The sequence below is a fragment of the Phocoena phocoena genome, chromosome 3 (assembly GCF_963924675.1).
Source record: "Phocoena phocoena chromosome 3, mPhoPho1.1, whole genome shotgun sequence".
NCBI lineage: Eukaryota > Metazoa > Chordata > Mammalia > Artiodactyla > Phocoenidae > Phocoena > Phocoena phocoena.
The window spans coordinates 65,774,545-65,791,930 of record NC_089221.1 but is presented as its reverse complement, the minus strand read 5'-3'; the positions used below and the strand labels follow the sequence as shown (position 1 = coordinate 65,791,930).

The 17,386-nt window shown below is 35.6% G+C and overlaps 1 protein-coding gene across 1 annotated transcript in view; it reads right to left on the bottom strand.

The window, feature by feature from the left end:
• LOC136120189 (V-type proton ATPase subunit S1-like protein) overlaps positions 1-15,548 on the bottom strand; it is a 29,044-nt gene extending 13,496 nt beyond the window's left edge. The window contains 7 exon segments of the mRNA XM_065873666.1: positions 2,464-2,669; positions 2,671-2,694; positions 4,191-4,249; positions 4,491-4,537; positions 11,489-11,550; positions 11,552-11,615; positions 15,385-15,548. Coding sequence (XP_065729738.1) covers positions 2,464-2,669; positions 2,671-2,694; positions 4,191-4,249; positions 4,491-4,537; positions 11,489-11,550; positions 11,552-11,615; positions 15,385-15,548 — 626 coding nt within the window.
• Positions 15,549-17,386: the final 1,838 nt, after the last annotated feature.

Genomic DNA, 17,386 nt, shown 5'->3' with positions numbered 1-17,386 from the left:
AATACAACCTAGGGAGTCACTCAAAAAAGAGCTTCATTTACTCTTCCAAGCGCCCTACCCTCCCATGTTTAAAACAGATTCTGAATTCTTGAGACTTTAATTGCCTAAATTCAAAATACACACAGATGCTGGGATTATGCTCTGTTTGTAAGGCTTTCACTATTTAAAAAGACTTCTGTAGCAAATCTGTCTGCCAACAATTTGCCTTTCCCTGAACATTTTGTTTCCAAGCACTAAAATATGGTCATTTTTTTTAAATCTGTGCTTTTGACCTTACATGGTTATGTCTTAGCTTGGGTTTGCTCTTTCCGCAACTCCCTTTCTGGTTCTTGAATATAAGATTTCCTTGCCAGCATAACAAAGGCATCTCACTCATCTATGCAATTCACAGGAATCAGGGACAGTCTCAGCAGCTGGTCCTTGAATGCCTCACATCCTGGGAAGCCTCCCCATCATGCCCTTGGGAGGGCTCTCCAGGATGCCTGCACACTCACCTGAGCAGGACTCCAAAAGGTGGATGATACACGCTCAGAACTCACCCACTAGAATTCTTGGGCAGTGACAAAGAAAAAAAACCCATTAACTTGTGTATTATGAAAACCAAAGGTTCCTTAGGCCTCTCTACCAGGTAACTAGACACTATTTTACTCTAGTTGTCATTAGTATCTTATACTTTGAGTAGCACTTGGCAAAGTTCTCATGCATACATTTCCTCATTTGATTTTCACACTGCAATGAGATAGGGCCAAGAGAGAGGAGGGAAAATGGCATTGTTAAAGATGTTTTAGACCCCAGCTCTATTACCATACAGGCTGTATGATCTTAACAAGTTTCCTAAGCTCACCCTCACCTGAAACACCGATGATAACTGTACCTGTGACTCAGGGACTTAACTCGCAATAGCATTGTGAGGAATAACAGATAACATACCTGTGAAGTCCTCACAAGGTGCCTGGCCAATTCCAAGTGCTCCAGTCCTGTTAGCTGCTAGTAATAGATGCCACCATCTCCATCTCACTCATGATGATCCTAGAGTGGCTCCTGTTTATAAAGTCACAGAGCTCACTGGCAGAACTGGGCCTAGAAGCTAAGTTTTCATTCTTTTTCTCTCTAGGTTCCCAGTGATAATCAAGGTTTCTAAAGTCCAGCAAAAAGCTGTGGTGCCCTGATCTACCCCACAAATTCCCTGGGGTCAGGATAAATGGAATCAAGGAGGGCCAGTCAGCCATGGACAGGCAAGACTATCCCCAGGCAATCAGCCTCTCTCCCCACAGCTGACCACAAATAAAGAGCACTGTAGGGAATTAATTAGAGGCTGAGGAAACAGTCCTGAGCTCTCAGCAATGTTGGAGTCTCTTTGATAGTTATGCTGTAACAGAATAAACAAATCCGGGAGGACTCTGGATTTTGCTTACAATTCCCTAGCTCTCTTATAAGAGATAGTCATTGTGAATAGCAACATACTTACTAAAACTTGTAACTTGTAAGCATACATGAATATAATCCATTTTTTACCCATCATCAAGAATTTTTAAATGAGAAGTTCAGAAATAAAAAAGTGTTCCCACCAAAGTATACAAGAATAATACAGAGAAACACACACACACAAACACGGAGCATGTTATGGTTTATACAAAGCATTCTGCCCATCTAAACCAGGCCAGAACAAATGCAGAGAATCTTCCAAAAGCCTCCATTATGCCAACAAATGTTGAAAGCAAGGAGCTTTATAGAAAGCAAGTGGGACATGCCAGACTTCCTCCCTCTGGACCAGAACAAATACAGGCAAAAAATATCTGCTTGGATGGCTGAAAAGCAGAGAAAGGCACTGGAAATTGACTTCCTCTTCGATAGGGATAGTTGTTTAATCTGCTTATCTCAACTCAAAAATAATTATTCTAATCATTTTTTAAATGTCCTAAAGAATTCTCTGAAATTTGGCCATTCAAAGTTACCCTTGCACATTTGCAAACAGGCAATGTTCCATAACTTCAGAACACTTCCTAGAATCAAATATCTGCCCTGGCTAGATGGAGTCAGCTTTCTTTGTTTCACCCACTAGAATATGTATGACTCTGCTCACCGATATGCAATTTCCTTCCTGCTGGGACAAAAGTAGTTTGACACCTCACATTTGGAGTTGACATAGAGCCTGGAATTCTTTCTCTTTTTCAGAACAAGTTTGGGAAACTTCATTTTCAGAATCCTGAACTTCCACAAAGTATTATAACAATTAGCTAAAGTGTTCAGAATAAAATTATTGGGGAAAAAAATAAGAAATTAAAAAAATTAATTTCTGACTTGTTCTTTCATTTTAGACATTAGACGTTTCCTCAGAAATGTATGTCAGGGTCATGTACAAAGGAGCCTACTTCTACTTTCCGAAATGACAGAAAACTGGACCACCCAGTTAACAGGCTACACTCGCCCTAAGGGCTTGCTCCAGCAAAGCAGTCAAGTTACATGGCACTTCCTTCACTGCAATTTGAGTTGCCAGCATCCACTGTTGCCTTGTGGCCAATGGCTTCATCTCTAAGGTCCAGCCAGGTCTGATTCTTAAATTTAATTGTTATTCTTTTGGCCCAAAAGAGAATGCAGGGAATTCCATCCACGGAGACATTAACCGGGCTATGATGGCTGGATGCATTCCAAGGTTCTTTTTCTAAATCTTTGTCTGCTCAGATTGTAGTTAGCCTAATTAACCAAATAAATGAAATTTAAGATACGAATTTGTATCCATGGTACAAAAGGCTTCTTGGAAGTAAAAAAGCCAATTCAAAACCTGTTGAAACTGCTAGCTTCAGAGTCCATGTTATTGTGGGGAAAAGATGGGTGGACCTATCAAGCCTAAAAATGATAGGTATACCTGAAAGGCACATGAACCCAGTTCCACAAAGCACCAAAAATGTAAAGAACCAAATTATAAAAACAAACAAACCAAAAACCAACTTTGAAAGTAATAATATTAGCAATAATGACTTTAAAAAGTCACCAGTCACCGTGCTGGGGGAGGAAGAGGGAATAAATAGGTGGAGTGCACCAGATTGTTAGGGCCATGAAACTATTAGTCTGTATAATACTGTAATAGTAGATAGATATCATTATACATTTGTTAAAACCCATAAAATGTGCGACACAAAGAATGAATGCTAATGTAAACTATGGACTTTAGTTAATAATGTATCAGTAGTGGATTATCAGTTTTAACAAATGCATCACACTAATGAAAGATTTTAAATACAGGGGAAATTAGCAGGCTGCAGACTGGAGAGGTATATGGGAATATTGTGTACTTGTGGTCAGTTTTTTCTGTAAACCTAAAACTACTAAAAAAAAAAGTCTATTAATTTTTTTTTTTAATTCACCATGCTTTGAAACTAATGGTGGTAATCTTTTCAAAAAATAATATCATAAGAACCCAAATAATTCAGAACTTTAAATAAATTCATTAATATGTTAAACAAAGAAAACAAGAGGTTTCTGAAAATCAAGCGTAATTCTCCAGACCGTCAATGTCCAACAGAACTTCCTGTGATATTGGCTATTATGCACTGGAAATGTAGCCAGTACAATTGAAGAGCTTAATTTTTAATTTTACTTAACATTATCCAATTTGAATTTAAATTTAAATAGCAGCATGTGGCTAGTGTCTACTCTCTTGGACAGTGTAGTTCCAGGTCATTTAATATACATAAACTAGCAAGGTATTCTAACCTTATTCTACATCTTATGAAACCTTTGCAGATTTCCAGGAAGCCCAAGACAATGCACTTCAGTATGTCACTCTGGAGATCATAAAGGCAGGTCTCTATCCGAAAGAAGATCCACTTATCCAGAGCAACTATTCCATACCAATTACTCCAGTGTAAATAGAGATAAAAGAGAAATTGAACAGGCAGCAACCCAAGTTTACCAGTAACCAAAGATAAACTGTTACTATAGTGATCCTATCTGGAAAGGAACAAAAGTAAAACTGAATATTGTAATGAAAATACTGTATATGACAGCAAGTGAAACTTAAGTGTTTTCTCAACTATAAGATTACCATAATACATTTCCTCACCTAAAGTTCAAGCAAGAATGTTAGTTATTAATAGAATTATTACTTATATTTTCACAGTGGCTCTGACCTGATTGAAATGTGTTTACTTTTTTTTATGATACAATCTAGTTTCCTAACATGTTCATACCTGTGTGATTCCTATTGTGAAATCCTGCACTGGTTTCATTCCTCCATTATTCTGCTGATCTGTCAAATAAAATGATATGAGTACAAAGGCTAAGTGTCATATATTTATTAATGTAATTGAGTGACAATAATATGCTAAGCACAGGCTTAAGTCTCTTTTGGCTCATAATTTAGAATACTGTAGTTTCAGAGATTTTCACAGCAGACTGCTGATGCCAGTACTGGTGTTCAGGGAAGCCCATCACAGACAGAACCCTTCCTCCACCCCCCAAGGAATCATAAGGGAAATTACAAGTCTTACCATTGTTCATAACCACTTCTTTATTTGAAGATGTTGGAGAGCTGAAACTAGAAGAAACAAAAATAAAAAGATGCTGAACAAATATCTACATTTTAGATTTTATATGTAGTTTTAAGGACATTTTGGTTTGTTACATCTCAGAGTAGAGGAGAACCTTAGCCTGTCAAAACTGTTCACTTTTGAATAGTGAATTTCTGATTTAAAAAGTAATACTATATATGTTCTTCAAAGAAAATAAGGAAAAGACTGAAAATTTTAAAGTAGAAAAAATTTTTAAATATCAACCCTAATGTTCATTCATTGAATAAACAATCTACTCTGAGAGTTTACTATGTGCCAAGCAGTATGCTAGACACTGAGGTTCAACCAAAAATAAATAATAACCAAATAATAAATCAAATAACCAAATAATAAAACATAATAAAATATTTTACAGTGAAATTTTATATCACATTGTACAGTCAACATATTAAAGCAAAAATATTCAACCCTTTTTATTTAAAAAAAAGACAGACTCTGTTGCCAAAAAGGTATTTCTGAAAATTATGAAGATATAAATTATAATAATATATCCTTCCAGTGTTTCACTCTACATACATGCATACACACCCTACACACAAATATAATTTATTTTTTATATCATTTAAACAGATTTTTATAAACATCCCGTTTTAAAGTAATTTTTTTTACTTAAAAATATATCACAAATATTTTCCCACGTTATTACATATTTTTCTGACATAATTTTGAATTCCATGTGGTATTACATCATACAAATGTATTAATTTATTTAAACTAAAAACTTATTAAGTACTTGTTTCCAATTAATAAACAATACTACATTGAACATTATCATGGATTATTTGTTCATACTCCTGAGAAGTTCCTTAAGATAAATTCCTAGAAGTGAAATTGCTATGTTAGAAGATATATACATCTTTTTATCATGGAATATTGCAAACATACACAAATTTAAACAGAAAAATATAAGCTCCTTCACCCTCCCCAAGTACCTGTGCCCATCATCCAGCTTTAGTAATTATCAAGTCATAACCAATCCTGTTTTACCTATGTGCCCACCCACTTCCCCACTCTAGTATTATTATGAAGAAAATATCAGAAATTATATTTATTTAGGTATGTATTTCTAAAAGATAAGGACTTTAAAAACTAACAACCCAATTATATCTAGAAAATATTAATAATTCTTTAATATTAAATATCACATCAGTTTAAATCTCCAATTGTATCATGTCATAAAAATTTTTAGTTTACTGCATATTTTTAATTTTTCATAAGTTGTACCTGTAATATATGAGAATACAGATCAAATTCTATATTTAGAGATTCCTATCTAAGACCTATATATATAACTATCATATAAACCCAACACTTTTACAATTAGAGAAATATATATATTATACATTATTATCTATATGCAAAACATAATTTTGGATATAAAGAGTTACTAAATCTATATTATAGTGAAATGCTTTAGAATTAATTATATGGAACCAATTACAAATTAAATGCACCACTCTCCTTGTAATACAACCTCTAACAGCTAGTGAGAATTTAAGATGATAAATTGATAACTATATTTCTACTAGATGCTGTTAATAAATTCATATATGCATGCAATTATTTTTTCACTTTATCAGCTCTATTGACATATAATTTAAGTATAGTAAACTGCATTAGTCCATTCAATGTGTACAATTTGATGGATTTGGGCATAGACATATACCTATGACACACTGCCACAATAAAGATACAGAATATTTACATCCCACAGAAGTTTCCTCATGCACTTTTGCAGTGAAGTGATGTTTCCTTCACCTCTGCCACAGGCAACTAGAGACTTACTTTCTGTCACTTTAGGTTAGTTTGTATCTTCTCCAATTATAAACAGAAGCATGTAACATATATTCTTTGGTGCCTGGATTCTTCCAGATTTTTAATGACTAAAATTCACTGATTTTGTTACATGTATCAATATTTCATTCCTTTTTATTACTGAGAAATATTTCATTGTATGGATATACCACATTTTGTCTATGAACCCACTGATGGACATTTATGGGGTTTTGTGGAATACGTTTTTGTTTCTCTTGAATACATACCCAGAGTAGAATGGCTGAGTCATAATGTGTAAGTTTAACTTTTAAACTGCCTATCAGTTTCAGCATGTGAGCTTTCCTGTAGCTCCACATTCTTATGACAAAACATGTGGTATTGTCAGTCTGCTTAATTGTAGCCATTCTAATGGGTGTGGGTTGCTATCTCATTGTAGTTTTAATTTTCATTTCCCTGATGACTAATGATGCTGAGCATCTTTTCTTGTGTCTAACGCCATTCATATATTTTATTTTGTAAAGTATGTGTTTAAAACTTTTTCCAATTTTTAAAAATAAGTTCATGGTCCTCTTATGAGTTGAAAGAATTCTTTGTATGTTCTAGATACAAGTTCTCTGTCAGATATATGCATTGAAAATCATTTTTTCCATTCTATATCTTTTTCATTTTCTTAATGGTGACTTTCAAAAAGCAAAAGTTTTAAATTTCAAAAGTCTAATGAATTTGTTTTTTCTTTTATTGTCCATTTTTTTGTGTCTAAAAGAAACATTTCTTAACATAAGGTCACAAAGATTTTTTCTTGCACTTTACCTAGAAGTTTTAAAGTTTCAGCGTTTACATTTAGCTATGTGAGGATCCATTCTGAGTTGATAGTTGTGAGATAAGGTACTTGTAACATTTTGAAGACTGGAAGAAAGAAAATGTCCTATAAGCTTCCAGAAATAAAAAACAAGAATCATGCAAGGATTCAGAAAATGTATTTCTTACACCCTTTCAAAAGCTAATGGAGGACATGCTCCACCAAAGTAAGGGATAAAACCAAGAAAGAGGAAAGCATACGTTCTAATAAACAGTGGATCAAACTCAGAAGAACAATGAAGAGAAACCTAAGGATGGCTACTGCACATCAGACCTAGAGAGAATCAATCCAGATCTGAGCAACAGGACAAAAGGGCTCTGAAGAAGGGAAACCTAGAGGGAGATCTCTACGCAAAAGGAGGATCTGAGAGACCATGTTATATGTTAAATACTCTGTTGATAATAAAAGGAAGTTGTTACACAAAATCTAAAATGTATAAATTGAGAAAACATCTGCATATATCATTTAAATAATAATATTTAATACATACAGTGGTGGACTGTATGATTGTTCCCAACTAACTCCCTAGGAACAGCAATCCCAGAGATGAATGTATCCCTGTCTTTGGCCATATTCCTTGTAGTACCTCCCTGTGGGGGGAATATTTCCTGCCCCGTCATCAGGCTTGGCTATATGTCTTGGAATATGGGCCAATGGAATATGAGTGGAAGCAATAATGTGCCAGTTCCACAGAAACTTTAAGAGATGTTACATGCGTCTACCACCCCTTGCCCTTTTCTCTTTGATATGATAATGGCATGTCCAAATAGAGGCTGCTCTTTCAAGTCTGGGTCTTGAAATGAGAAGACATGGGAAACAGAGCTGGAGCAGGGCCATGGCAGCCCACCTGTAGCTGTAACAGGGGTGAGAAATAAATGTTTGAGATTGTAAGATTCTGGAATTTTGCAGTTGTTTGTTACTAGAGAAAAGCTGACAAAATAGGAGACAGTTTTTAAATAATTTATTATGTGTCTTGGTACCATTTGATTGTTTTAAGAATGTATATGTATTACTTTGATAAATTTTTCTAATTTATTCTTTTTTAAAAGATGCCTTACTTTAAAAATTTATAAATTAGCATTCTGATTTATACTATGTCTCTTGTGAGTACGGTTAGCATTAATCAGTCCTCTGACTCAAATCACACCTAGGAGCACTAAGAAATTAAATTTCTTGAGCAGCAAGAGTGAGGCTCCGATCAAAATAATCATATAACCACAATAGAGATATGCTTTAGCTGAAAGATCTCTACCTACTTAAACTCCAAATTCTATAGTACAAGTTAAACAGTAACTGAATACATGAAAGAAAGACTAATACTCCAGAAATATTTCTTGAAAAGTTTCAAGCTTTCTAATATCACCATATACAAATAGATTTTTAATTTTTTTTAATTTGAACTTTATCCAAAAATCATAATTCATGATACAAGGTTAAGGATTCAATTTTAAAATGTTTTAATGAACAAAAACATAAAATTGAGATATATTTTTTTTTTTTTTTTTTTTGCAGTACGCGGGCCTCTCATTGTTGTGGCCTCTCTCTTTGCAGAGCACAGGCTCCGGACGCGCAGGCTCAGCGGCCATGGCTCACGGGCCTAGCCGCTCCGCGGCATGTGGGATCTTCCCGGACCGGGGCACGAACCCGCGTCCCCTGCATCGGCAGGCGGACTCTCAACCACTGCGCCACCAGGGAAGCCCAATTGAGATATATTTTACCTAAATAAGATAATAATATATCAAGTCATTTGAAAATATCTAGTCAGCAAAGGAGTTTAATGTTTACTGGATAAAAGTAGATGAATAAATGAATGAGTTATCATATCATTAATATGCTTGGCTTGAGACTCTACTAATTAAAAATTTCCACATGTTCAGTAATGAAAAGCTTTTAGCACACAAAATAGGCTTATTTTCATTTCAATGAATCTATGGACATACAATAATGCTGCTATATTCTTTTTCAAATAAACTCTAATTTGGATAGGCCTTGCCCACACCCATAAGCCTAAACTAATGAGGTTTTAAAGGAAGCCATAATCTCAACCAAAGACAAAACACAGTACACATGCATTTTCACATCACTACATGATCTCTGAACTAAAGTAGAACTAAAGGATTATCTCGTTTAAATTATCCATGTGAATAAACTAAGAAACACTGATTTTTAATGTAAAAAATATAAACCTACATTAGCACTAAAATATTCAGACCCTTTTCCAGTAAAAGGGAACTCTGCAATACATGAAAAGTAATCAAGAGCCCTAGGCTTGCAGTGGCTGGTGAAATATTTTTGATTTACCCGGTGTTCCATCATGAGTCTCCCAAGTATGCCTTCATGAAGATGAAGGTGAAGTAGCTCCTTCATGGTTCTGCTCAGGGTGAAGATCAGGTTCCTACCAAGGCCTACAAGGCCCTGAAAGGCCTTAGCCTGCTAGTTGTGCTCATTTTGCCTCCGCCCCTCTCTCCTCCAGATACACTAGCGTTCTTTAGTTCAGTTCCCTGAATGCTTCATGTTCCCTTCTTCCCTCATAAGAGTCTTAGCACATGTTGTCCCCTCTACCTGGAATGTTCTCCATCCTGCCCTTCTCCCTACCTCCTTGTCATGTCCTCCATATCACAGCTCAAATATAACTTCCTCAGAAACACTGTCCCTAACTTTTCAGACTAGTTCAGATCCCCCTATTATATGTGTTCACAGTCTACCATACTTTTCTTTCAAAGCACATTTCACAGTTTATTTGTAATAATATCATTCATTTGATTAATGAGCACCTCTGTTCTAGATTTAAAGGTCCATGAGGGCAGAGACTATATCTGTTTTGCTCACCATTGTACAACCAGCACCTAGCACTGTGCCTATTTAAAAGTATCAAGTATTAAAACTATGTGTTACATGCATAAATGAACTAACAACTTAATGAACGAACAAACTCTGAAAGGCAAGTGGGAAATGGGAGATCACGAGGGGTGCTGTGTGAGAGGGAAAAGATTTCCTTTTTGTTTAAGTATAAACCCAATTTGAGGAAGGAATATGTAAATGAAGAGTGATGACCCCTACTTTCTCTAAGCTCAGGTAACATGTATCAGGCTTAAAATACAATCACCCTTCCTAGAGACTTAAGAACCTTGAATTACTCATAGAATTGAAATATATTTTAAATTCCAGACCTATGATATGAAAGAACATTCACAAAACAGCAACTGTTGTTTCCTTCATAATGAATTAATATGACATATTATTAGATTCAAATGATCACTGATGTGTATGATTTCTACAGACTCTTCTGGAACTAAAATTATTTAAACCCATTAATCTTGCTTCAAAAACAGAATTGGGATTTTTACAGTTCTTGGTGTATATTTTACCAGTGTAATACATAAATCAGTCATTTCTGTATAAACCAGGTGAGGAAACATTACTAAGCTTTAACCACCTAAGGAGTATAGGTCACTTATTACTTGAAAGTGAACCTGAAGGAAAGCACTAACTGATTTGGAAACAAATAAAAAATACCTGTACTTACTGTTTTTATTAGCTGATGACTTAAGAATTCCTTAACACAAGTTTTGGCAGATCATCCTGCTTGACACCTTCCTTTGTGCTCACACTAAATCCCCTGATGGATTTGTTGTGAGAGCACATAATGAGTAATTGGGGGATATGACATAAGTTAATTGCTATTCAGATTTTGCATGTTCTTCTTTATATAGAAATCTCTATATGTTCCCTTACATGGTATGGAAAGAAGCCAAAAGGACAAAGGAAATAGAAATAGAAATTTTGCTTGTTAGTTTTAAATAGTATGTACTCCACACAATTACCATCTCCTACTAGTTAAAATGATTTAATACCTGTTCTTTGGGGGACAGGTAACATATTTCTGAGGTTTTTAAGTGTTTTCTTACTCTCTTCTCACATAAAAACAGCAGGAGAAACCGAAATTAACATTTACTTATAAGTATAAAGGAAACAAGAACACTGATTTGAGTCATTTTCTCATAGAGATATACTTTGATACATAATACAAATGTTTCTTGGATATTTTGAACAAATAAATTAACTCTTCCCTCTTATAATAAAGATTATGTTTTAATCTCTTATTTATAAACTCTCGTTCAATGATTTTAGTAGCTACCAAATGATCTAATCTAGTATATCCATTTTGAATTGTTAACAAATGTAGCTGTGCAACAATATAAAGAAATTACAGAACCACATAATTTCATACTTGCACTGAAGTTTGCAGACGCATCATATTAAAAGATGTGCACTTACTCACCTTATGTTCTTCCTGGCAAGTAACTGGTCCAAGGTTAGTGAAAATCCCATACATAAAAAAATAAAGTGAAAAACTAAAGATTTTTCTTCCCACCAAGAAATGAATCCATTTTTCAAACCAGGCACATCTGTAAATTCATAAATGCAAACAGAGCAGAGGCAGTATTTTTTTTCCCTGTGACTGACTAATATATTCAACCAATAAAAACACAGCTTTTCCAGGATGTATTATGTGTGGGAGAGGGTGGAAGGAGGGGCCTGATACTGCTTAATTTAGAGTACAGAGTGAAACTAATGAGTCTGTTTAGGTTGTTTGATTATTCATTGCAATGAAAGATTATTAAGCTCTTTTTAGAAATTGGCATAGTTTTGGTACTCTCTTCAGAATCTCATAATGCTTTTCAGGAAACAAATTCTCCTCAAAAATCTATGAAGTATACAATATCATAGGCATTTTTCAGGTGAATAACTAAGTAAAACTCTCTGAGGCTAAACTAATTTTATGTATGTGTCCTATTGAATTCATGACTCTCCATTTGCTGAGAGGCATGAAATGCAATGGTAAAGCACACTGGCTTTGGAGTCAGACAGCACTCAAGTGCATTCCCAGCTCCAGCTCTTACTAGCTATCTGATATTAGGCAAGTTACTTTTCTTCATTTGCAGAGTGGAGACAAAGGTACTTAACTCAAAGAATTGTTGTGAAGATTAAACAAGGCCCTGAATAGCCAAATCTACCTTGAGAAAGAACAAAGCTGGAGGCATCACACTTCATGATTTCAAAATACATTACAAAGCTACAGTAATTAAAACAGAACAGTACTGGCATAAAGACAGACATATAGAACAATAGAACAGACTAGAGACCCTAGAAATAAATACATGCACATAAGGGTAACTGGTCAACAAGGGTGCCAAGAACATACAATGGGAAAAGGACAGTCTCTTCAACAAATGATGCTGGGAAAACTGGATATCCACATGCAAAAGAATGAAATTGGATCCTTATCTCACACCATATACAAAAATCAACTCAAAATGGATTAAAGACTTAAAACCTAGAAGAAAGCATAGGGAAAAAGCTTCAGGACGTTGGTTTCGTCAATAATTTTACGGCTATGCTCCGAAAGCATGGGCAATAAAAGCAAAAACAGACATATACATCAAACTAAAAAGCTTCTACACAGCAAAGGAAACAATCAACAGAGTGAAAAGGTAACCTATAGAATGAGAGAAAATATTTGCAAAACATACATCTGATATAGGGTTAATTTCCAAAATATATAAGGAACTTCTATAACTCAATAGCATAAAACAAATAACACAATTTTAAAGTGGGCGAACGATTTGAATAGACATTTTCCCAAAGAAGACACACAAATGGCCAACATGTATATGAAAAGTGCTCAGTGTCATTAATCATCAGGGAAATAAAATCAAAACCACAAAGAGACATCATCTCACACCTGTCTGGGTGGTCATTATCAATAAAAGAAGTGTTGGCAAGGATGTGGAGAAATCGGAACCCATGTACACTGCTGGTGGGAATACAAAATGGTGCAGCTGCTATGGAAAACAATATGCAGATTCCTCAAAAAATTAAAAATAGAACTACCATATGATCCTACAATTGCACTTATGGATCATTATCCACAAGAATTGAAATCAGGATCTCAAAGAGATATTAGCACTCCCATTTTCACTGCAGCACTATTCACTATAGCCAAGAGGTAGAAAAAACCTAAGTCTCTGTTGATGGATGGATGGATAAACAATACATGATATATACATACAATGAAATATTATTCAGCCTTTAAATAAAAAGGAAATTCTGCGATATGTGACAACATGGATGAACCTTGAGGACATTTATCCAAGTGAAATAAGCCAGTCACAAATACTATATGATTCCATTTATATGAGGTGTCTAACACAGGCAAATTCATAGAATCAAAGAGTGGAATGGTGGTTGCCAAGGGCTGGGGAACGAGGAAATAGGACTTGCTAATTAACTGGCACAAAGCTTCAGTTAAGCAATATTAATACATTCTAGAGATCTGCTGTACAAGACTGCAACTATATTTAACAATACTGTACTGCACACTTAAAAATTTGTTAAGAGACTGCATCTCATACTGTGTTTTTAGCACAATATAATAAAATTTTAAATAATTAACACAGATGAAAGCTTTTTCTTACTTCAATGCCTAGCTAAATAAAGAATATCTATTGTTATTCCTTCTTTGCCAGCCTCCACTTCAACCCACCACCACCTAACAAGCATCAAACAAACAACAAAATTCCTAACAGTTGTTTTGTATAAAAACATACAATTAAAAAGCCACAATAAAGAAAATCCTCCAAAATGAAAGTGTCAGCATTTTTTTTTTTTTAATGTTGAGCCTTCTTTTAATTTACTTATTTTAATTTTTGGCTGTGTTGGGTCTTCATTTCTGTGCGAAGGCTCTCTCTAGTTGTGGCAAGCGGGGCCACTCTTCATTGCGGTGCGCGGACCTCTCACTGTCGTGGCCTCTCGTTGTGGAGCACAGGCTCCAGACACGCAGGCTCAGTAGTTGTGGCTCACGGGCCTAGTTGCTCCGCGGCACGTGGGATCTTCCCAGACCAGAGCTCGAACCCGTGTCCCCTGCATTAGCAGGCAGATTCTCAACCACTGTGCCACCAGGGAAGCCCAAGTGTCAGCATTTTTGACATTTAAGAACCCTGATCTTTTTAATGGCAAACTACTGGTAGCTGAAAGGGGCTATTTGTAAGTGGCATTTCAGAGAGGATACATTATAGGAAGACTTGGGACTTGACCCTGATGAGATACTACCTTCCTCACTGTCCACTTTGCACAAATACCATCTTCTAACATGGCTATAGGGAGCCCTATAGAAAATGAGAAGATTAAATCACAATGACTGGGAGAAGTGGGAGAAAACAGAAGTAAGGAAGAAAATTGCTAATAAAAATTATAAAATACAAAAGGTCTGTCCATGCCCCATCTTATTCCTACTTCTCAGCATGTATTTCCTTTCTTCTCTGTTCTTTCACTGCACCCAACTTCCACCCTTTGCCTTTCCTTTTACCTTTCTGTCCTCTTCCTGATTCCATGGAATTTCAAGGAGCAAGACAGGTCTGGGCAGGAGGAGTTTTGTCATAGGCAGTGTTGCCAAATAGAATTCGGGACACTTGGTTAAATGTGAACTTCAGATAAAAAAACAAATAATTTTATTACTAAGTATACCCCATGCAATACTTGGGACATACTATACTAAGAAATTATTTGTTGTTTATCTGAAATCTAAATTCCACTGGACATCTTGTATTTTTATTTGCTAAATCTGGCAATCCTAGTCTTAGGGACTCTCTGCTACTCAAATTTTAACATGCATACAAATCACATGAGATTTTCTAAAAATGCAAATCCTGATTCAGTAGGTCTGGGGTGGGGCATGAGCTTCTTTGTTTCTAACAAGTTTCTGGATGATGCTGATGCTGCTTGCCTGAGGACTGCTCTGTGAGTAGCAAAGGTCTAAAACATTGCTCAGTAGAAATAAAATAAGAGCTATTGTACATATGTAATTTAAAGTTTTCTAGTAGTCACATTGAAAGAATTAAAAATAAGCAGGTGAAATTAGTTTTAATAATATATTTTATTTAACCTGATACATCTAAAATATTATTCCAAACATAAGTAATTTTTAAAATTAATAATGAGATATTTTACCTTCCTTTTCTGCCTTAAGTCTAAAATCTGGTATATTGATTTAATCTACACTTATACACATCTCAATTCAGACTAACCAAACTTCAAGTGCTCAATAACCACATGTGGCTAGTGTTTGCTGTACTGGACAGTGCAAACACAGAACATCTCCAGCTGCCCGAGCAATACCTCATAGTCTCCCACGGTAGTAGAAGGAGTAGCTGATCACATTGCTCCTCAAACGCCTGGTCAGGAGGAGGTGAGAGCCCAAGCCCATGGTGATCCTGTACTGTGATAATAATGGTTCTGTGAACACTCAGAAACCACAGTGTTAGTCCCTTAGTGCTTATCATGTAACAAACTTTCTTGAAAATACGCTTCCTTTACATTTTCAGGCACATACACATATACATTTTTTATTTAAATCAAGTATCATTTTAATATATTTTATGACTGGATGATTCTAAAATTTTAATATAGCATTCTTTCTGGTGTCGAAATTTTTTCCCACTTGGTTAAGAATATTTAAGGCAGAATAATTAGTAGTTAGTAGGTTTCACACATGTATTTTAGAATAGAAGTCACACTTAAGATGTGATTGTCTGAGAACAGCTCATCTTGTGACTCTGGAGGAGAAAATCAGTGACAAAAAAAATGCTAATATGATAGCTTGCAGACTGCAAAGCACAGGGTATCACCTGTGTGGCATTGTACCTGCCTGCTCAGACAGCTAAGGGGTCTCTGTCCAAAACTTTGAAGGTCTGAGGTTTTTCCCAACTTGGGAGCTAACAGGTTAGCCTGTTATGGCTTCATGGATACTAGCAGAAGACAAGACTCATGGGTCAGAGACAAAGGACTTTATTTACTACTCGCCACAGAACAAGCAGTATGAGCATCAGTCTATTTGTGTTAGTTCCCTTGGCCCATAAAGCAATATAGGCGGGCCCAGATGGATGCTTGTATACACGGTGGGTTTCATTTCAGGAGAAAAACCCTGAGTTTCCAAGGCTATAAACAAACCTGCCCCTCTGCTACAGATAAAGACATTATTTCTACCTTTCAAGGCTGTTCGCTATACAAACATCCTAAAGATATTCCAAAACGAAGAGCAATTAGTGACTTACAAGATAAACAGAAAATACAGAGGTGCATGGAAAATATTCCCTCAACATTTTCCATGAGAGAACAGGAAGTTGTACATCCATGCTGCCTTTTTTTCAACTGAAAATACTTGGATTTGCTTCATTTTCTGATTTACTATATATTATTAAATGAAATGTTACCTGAAAATATGAATATCAAAAATCTATCTTCCATAATCATATATAACTATACAGAATTGAGTTCACATGGGAAAAAAATGGATCTATCTTAATTCTAAAATTTACTTCAAGGAGCATCTAGCGTTTGTCAGACCACAGTCTCTATTCATCCAAATGCTCTCAGACTGAAAATCGCATTAGTCAAATGTTAAAATCAATTACAATGGTCTTTGCACGCTGATTCAAAATCCAAATCCATATACCTCCTACAAAGCCTGCATGACCTGGCCCTTGCTGGTCTCTCTCGCCTCATTTATGGCCACCCTTCTTCCACCATGCTCCAGCACACTGGCTTGCACTCAGTTTCTCAACACACTCCATATGCCAAGCTTTTTTGCACCTCAATGACTCTGCACATATTGTTCCTTCTGTAGGGATCACCTCACACCCCTCTAGCTCTCCCTGCCTTCTGTTCACTCTCATCATAACATATCACAATTTGTACCAAGACATTTATTTTCTTGTTACTTATTTGCATTGTGTTTCCTCATCAGAAGGCCTGCTCCGTGAGGGCAGGGAACATGTCTAATTAACTGATGTACACCAAGACGCTGCTGGTCCAAGTTGGTGCTAAATAAAGTGTACAGAATAATGAATAAACCTATCAAAAATGTTACATAATTAATTCCCACTTCACGCCACATGGCTGTGACTCCTAGCACCTGAATATTTAGGCAATTGTAGCTAGAAAATCAACTAATTCAAGTATTCCATCAAATTCAGTAGGTTGAAAATGCAAATGGACAAAATCCACATTACATTAGTTTATTAGCAAAATACCATATTATGTATGTACTTCTTGCTCCTTGTCAGGGGTATGACTCTGTGACGGTTAATGTGTGTCAACTTAACTGGGCTGTTAAGTATCC